The 6,383-nt window shown below is 54.6% G+C and overlaps 1 protein-coding gene across 1 annotated transcript in view; it reads right to left on the bottom strand.

The window, feature by feature from the left end:
• Positions 1 to 5,701: 5,701 nt before the first annotated feature.
• Positions 5,702 to 6,383, bottom strand: part of LOC119972904 (desmoglein-2-like) — a 73,405-nt gene continuing 72,723 nt past the window's right edge. The window contains 1 exon segment of the mRNA XM_038810450.1: positions 5,702 to 5,922. Coding sequence (XP_038666378.1) covers positions 5,702 to 5,922 — 221 coding nt within the window.

Below are 6,383 nucleotides of genomic sequence, written 5' to 3'. Positions count from 1 at the left end.
GAAATACAAACAGGAATCTCGGGAGGACCGTCATCTTCACGTCTGCACCCTCCCAGCCAGAGACAACGGAGGCGCGTCCCACCTCCGAAAATCGTCCTTCATTTGGTCTACTAGTCAGGCCAGATTCAATTTATGCAGCCGGTCCAATTCTCATTCCGCACCACTTGAATGCATAGGTACCTAAAGCTTCCCCTGCTAAACGGCAGCTCTCCAATCGCCTATCTGTCCCTCGCCTGGACCGCAAACATCTCACTTTTCCCCATATTTAGCTTATACCCCGATAAAACCGGCCAAATTCCCTTAGAATCCTCAGATTCTTCCATCCCTCTATTGGGTCCGACATACAGAAGCAGGTCGTCTGCATAGAGACTCTGAGCTCCACTCCCCCACGCCCACCCACCCCCCCCCCCCCCCCCCCCCCCCCCCCCCCCCCGGACCAGCCCCTTGAGACTCTCAGAGCAATTGCCAACGGCACTATAGCTAGTGCGAACAACAGTGGGGAGAGGGGGCACCCTGTCTCGTCCCCCGGTGCAGTCTTAAACTTGTCCGATGTTGTCCTATTCGTGCGCTCGTCACAGGAGCCTGACAAAGCAACCTGTCCCAGCCAATAAAGAACCGCCCAGATACGATATCGGCCTGTGGGACCCACACAGCTCTGGGTTCTTCTCCAGCTTCAGAATCAGCGAAATCGTGGCCTGTGTCATCGTCGGGGACAGCATCCCTCTTTCCCTTGCCCCATTGAACATCCTCATCAACACCGGCCCCAATATCCCAGAGAACGTTTTATAAAACTCCACTGGTTACCGATCCGGCCCGGGGCTTTACCGACTGCTTGGCCTTCAGACCTCCACTATCTCTTCCAACCCGATCGGGGCCCCAGCCTTTCTACCAGCTCCCTGTCCACCTTTGGGAAATTCAACCACTCCCAAGAAGTGCCTCATCCCCTCCGGCCCAGTAGGGAGTTCCGACCTATACAGCCCACTGTAGAAATCCCTAAACGCCTTATTCACCCTACTGAATCTCCAACCAGGTTCCCATCTCCGTCATGGTAGCATTGTGGATAGCACAATTGCTTCACAGCTCCAGGGTCCCAGGTTCGATTCCGGATTGGGTCACGTCTGTGCAGAGTCTGCAGATCCTCCCGTGTGTGCGTGAGTTTCCTCGGGTGCTCCAGTTTCCTCCCACAGTCCAAAGATGTGCAGGTTAGGTGGATTGGCCATGATAAATTGCCCTTAGTGTGTGGGTGGGGTTACTGGGTTATGGGGATGGGGTGGAGGTGTTGACCTTGGGTAGGGTGCTCTTTCCAGGAGCCGGTGCAGACTCGATGGGCCAAATGGCCTCCTTCTGCACTGTAAATTCTATATATGATTACTTTCCCTATCTCCCTGGCTGCCTCCCTCTTTCTAAGCTGCTGTGCAAGCATTCTACTGGCCTTCTCTCCGTGTCATAGATCGGTCCCCCCCCCCCCCCCCCCCCCACCCCCTCGCCTTTCTCAGCTGCTCCACCGCCCTTCCTGTGGTTAACAAGCCAAACTCCGCCTGTAGCCTCTGCCTCTGGGGTCTCCGCATACCTCCTATCAATCTGTAGTATCTCCTTTACCAGTCGGTCCATCTCTGCCCTGTCCACCTTCTCCCTATGGGCCTGTATCGAGATCAGCTCCCCTCTGACCACCGCCTTCAGTGCTTCCCAGACCATCGCTGCTGAAATTTCCCCCGTGTCATTGACCTGCAGGTAGCTCTGAATACATTTCCTCAGCCGCTCGCACACCCCTTCGTCAGCCAATAGTCCCACATCTAACCTCCAGTGCGGGCGCTGGTTACTGTTGTTACTAAACTGCAGGTCAACCCAATGGGGACATGGTCTGAGATTGTGATCGCCGAGTACTCTGTGTCCGCCACTCCAGTTAATAAAGCCCTGCTCAGAATAAAGAAATCGATCCGGGAATACACTTATGCACGTGAGTAGAAGGAGAACTCCTTCACCCTCGGCTACCTAAATCCCCATGGATCCACCCGCTCCCCCATCTGCTCCATGAACCAATTTAACTCCTTAGCCATTGCTGGCACCCTACCCATTTTTGAGCTTGACCGGTCCAAGCCAGGGTCAATAACTGTGTTGAAGTCCCCTCCCATGACCAACCTGTGCGAGTCCAGGTCCGGTACCTTCCCCAGCATCCTCTTTAAAACTTCACATCATCCCAATTTGCTGCATACACATTTACTAATACCACCTGCACCCCTCTAGCTTCCCACTGACCATAATGTACCGACCTCCACATCCGAAACTATTCTACCCGCCTTAAACACAACCCGCTATTGATCAGGATCGCGACCCTTCTAGTCTTTGAATCCAGTCCCGAGTGAAAGACCTGACTGGCCCAGCCTTTCCTCAGTCTAACCTTGTCAGTTACTCTAAGGTGCGTCTCCTGTAACATTACCACGTCCGCCTTCAGTCCCCTAAGATGCGCGAACACGTGTGTCCTCTTGACCGGCCCATTTAGCCCTCGAACATTCCAGGTGATCAGCCTAGTTGGGGGGCTCATTGCCCCCCCCCCCCCTTCACCGATCAGCCATCCCCTCTATTGGGCAAGTCGCCAGCCTGCACCCCATGCCTCCACTGGCCCGCCCCCAGGCAGCCTCCACCCCCAACCTCCTCTCTGTCCCTTGGCCCAAGCCTCTCCTTGTCAGCAAAACATTTCCCCTCCCCCCCCCCCCTAGTAACAACACTCTGTAACCCAATCCCTTTAATAAACCAAACATATGCACACCCCCACTGCGCTTCCGTGAGCTAGCCCACCCACCTAGCTTGGTGGCCCCCATCCCTGGCGCCGAAAAGTCTCCCACCTATTGTTCCCTCCCACCCTCCTCCCCGCTCATACATACTCCAAGAACAAACAATCCCAACACAATGGCCCGACAGAAAAAACAGGAAGAAAAAAAAACGCTAACAAAGATCAAGAGATCAAAAATCTAAACAAGAACAACTCCATTCCCCAACAGTGCAAATGTCAACCTTAACTCACTCAGCTCTGCCACTGGCCCCGAATCAATGCAGAAGGCATTACAGACAGCTCCACAAAACGAAAAACGAGAGAAACTTAAAAAAAAAGTTCTCAGCCCACCACCAGTCCTTTCCTTTTCGAGAAGTCCAGCACGTCCTCAGGTGACTCGAAATGAAAGTGCTGTTACTCTACGTGACCCAGAGACGGGCCGGATACAACAGTCTGAACTTCACCTTTTTCTTAAAAAGAATCGACCTGATCTGGTTGAAGCCTGCTCTTCTCCTGGCCACCTCCACACTCAGGTATTGGTAGACCCGCAGGATACTGTTGTCCCACTTACAGCTCCGTGTCTGCTTGGCCCGCTGTAGAATGCGCTCCTTATCCAAGTACCTGTGGAATCTCACCACCATTGCCCTCGGGGGCGTCTCCCATTTGCGGCTTCCTCGCGAGTGCTCGGTGAGCTCTGTCCACCTCCAAGGGTCGAGAGAATGCTCCATCTCCCAGCAGCTTCTCAAACATGTCTGCGATGATGTCTCAGCGTCCGCTCCTTTGGACCCCTCCGGGAGCCCAACGATTCTCAAGTTCTGCCGGCGGGACCTATTCTCTAAGTCCTCCACCTTCTCCAGGAGCTTCTGCTGGTCTCTCAGCATCCCCACCTCCAACTCCATCGCAGTTTGATGTTCCTCCTGCTCAGCCAGCGCCTTCTCCACCTTCTGGATCTCCCGATTGGGTGTCCAATCTTAGCTCCGGCCGCTCAATCAACTCTTTTGGATTTAGGCACTTTTAACAAACAAAAAAACCTTCCAGAATCGGGGATAAACATCCCCTCACCCTCTTCCAACGACAGCAGAACTAGCCATGCCCAGCAGCAGCTCCACGGTCCGAAAAGATGCGAAAGACAACAAAAGTCTGGAGACTAGGGGTCTAGCATAAAGGAGTTGGAAAAGGCCTCAATGGACCAGAGTGACCGCATCGTGGCAATGGAATTGGAGGTGACCAGGTTGGTGGCAGCACAGGGGACCCTGAAAGGGAAAATCAAGGACTAGGAGAATCGGTTGAGATGCCAGAACCTATGGAGAGCGGGCCTACCAGAGGGAACCGAGGGCAGGAACTCCATGGAATATGTCGCTCAGATGGTGGGGGAGAGACAGCTTCCTCAAGCTGTTGGAAATAGGCAGGGCCCAGAGGTCACTCCGGCCAAAGCCCAGAGCCGGGGATCAGCCGAGGGCCATAATTGTCAAGCTGCACCGATACAGAGACCGGTGAAGATTCCTGAACTGGGCCAGGCAGACACAGTCCGGCAAAATGGGAAGGGGAACCGATCGGGATCTACCAGCACATTGAGGCAGACTTGGCCAAGCACCAGGCGGAATTTAGTAGAGCGAAGGTAGCCATTTCGGGTGATGTTCGGAATGCTGTCCCCAGCCAAACTATGGGTCAGCTTCCAGGGCAGGGAACACTCCTTCACCGCACCTACGGACAAGGACAAACCTGTCCGAAAACATGGGCTGGGAAGACAGCAGCAGAGGCAGAGATCCAGCGGACACCCCGGCAAACAGACTGCATCGCCTTCGGTCTGAATGTGGGAGCCATGGCTGAGATAGCAGGGGCGGCAACAGCAGGCCGCAGAAGGGGGTGATGAGGAGGAAGAGGGCGAAGACAGGTAGCGGGCGAAGGAGAGGCCGACCCGCTACCTGACCCAGGCCGGGGGGGGGATGGTGGTCACTGCGGGAATGCGAGTGCCAGGAGGTACGAGTGAGGGGGGAGGAGGGGCATCTCCTGCCAGGGAGAGAGCGCCTGGCGACATGGGGGATGAACACCACAGGGGGGAAATGAGGCGGGGCAACAATAGGGATAAGGGGGTTGGGGGGGGGGGGTGAGGGAGGGGGTTAGGAAACAGCTCCAAAGGGGAACAAAGGGAGAAGGGGGGGGGGGGAGGGGCTCTAGGCTGACTACGACAGATCGCACGTGGCAGCAAGGAACGCAAAGGCACCTCAAACAGCTACTTTGGAGGGTCCCCAATTAAGGGAAACCCCGGTAGTGCATGGCTGCAAATACAATGGGCGGCACGGTAACAACAATGTGGTCAGTATTGTTGCCTCACAGCTCCAGGGTCCCAGGTTCGATTCCCGGCTGGGTCACTGTCTGTGCGGAGTCTGCACGTCCTCCCGTGTGTGCGTAGGTTTCCCTCCGGGTGCTCCGGTTTCCTCCACAGTCCAAAGATGTGCAGGTTAGGTTGGATTGGCCATGCTCCAATCACCACTTAAGTGTCCAAAAAGTTAGGTGGGGTTACTGGGTTACAGGAGATAGGGTGAAGGTGTGGGCTTAAGTAGGGTGCTCTTTCCAAGGGCCCGGTGCAGACTCGATGGGCCGAATGGCTCCTTCTGCACTGTAAATTCCATGATTTATTATCCTCAATTGCGGCCTAGCCTCTGGAAATTCCAGAGTCGGCTCCCAGGCAGCCAATGTCATGGCCACCGATCAAAACAGACCATAATTAGAGTGCAGATACTTTGGGAGGGTCATGGGGCAGGAGGAGGTGGCAGATATGGATCGGTGGGGTGGGTGGGGGATCGGAGGACAGGATGAGAATTTTCAAATGGAGACATTGCCCAAGTGTTTCCAACGTTTGGGGGGGGGGGGGGGGGGGGGGCATTCTGTGCCACCATTCGCAATGTTTAATTGATGGAAACCATCTGCTCACCCAGTACCGGAGGAGGCTTTGTAAGACGTGACTGACCAAAACCCACAGTGAAAGATCACAGCTGAAGTGATGGAGATACAAACCGTGTCAACCCGCCCTCCACCTTCAAAGTTGCCATTTCCTAGGGATCCCTTCGGTTCAACAGGTATCGCTAAAAAGCCGCCTTTGCCGCCAATTCCGCCCCCACAATGGCAAAGCAGCAGCAGCAACGGAACAACTGGAAAGTAAGAATTTACATCATGAAGCAAAAACAACATGCTGAGAAGACAATAAACAAGTTAAAATAACAGCTGGCAGATCGAATCAAACAGCAGCTTCCTGCGGTTTTCTATAGGCAGAGTACAGGCCGAACTCAGCCAGCCCGTGCTTGCAAAGCCAAAGTAAAATGTCCACTGTTAGATGCAATTCTGCAATCGGGCAGACAGTGCAGGAGGAGGCCATTCGGCCCATTGAGTGTACACTGGCCCTTGGAAAGAGAACCCCACTTAAGCCCAAGCCTCCACCCTATCCCCATAACCCAGTAACCCCACCCAAACCTCTGGACTCTATGGGCAATTTAGCCTGAGGGAAGAAAGGTTAAAGAAATAGGTTTTAAGGAGGAGGAGGAGGGGGGGGGGGGGGGGGGTGGTGGCAAGGCTTATGGTGGGAATTCAGAGCTTAGGGCCTGAGACATTGACA

The sequence above is a fragment of the Scyliorhinus canicula genome, chromosome 10 (assembly GCF_902713615.1).
Source record: "Scyliorhinus canicula chromosome 10, sScyCan1.1, whole genome shotgun sequence".
In the NCBI taxonomy this organism is placed as follows: domain Eukaryota; kingdom Metazoa; phylum Chordata; class Chondrichthyes; order Carcharhiniformes; family Scyliorhinidae; genus Scyliorhinus; species Scyliorhinus canicula.
The sequence above is the reverse complement of the archived record's forward strand: the minus strand, read 5'-3'. Positions and strand labels throughout refer to the sequence as shown.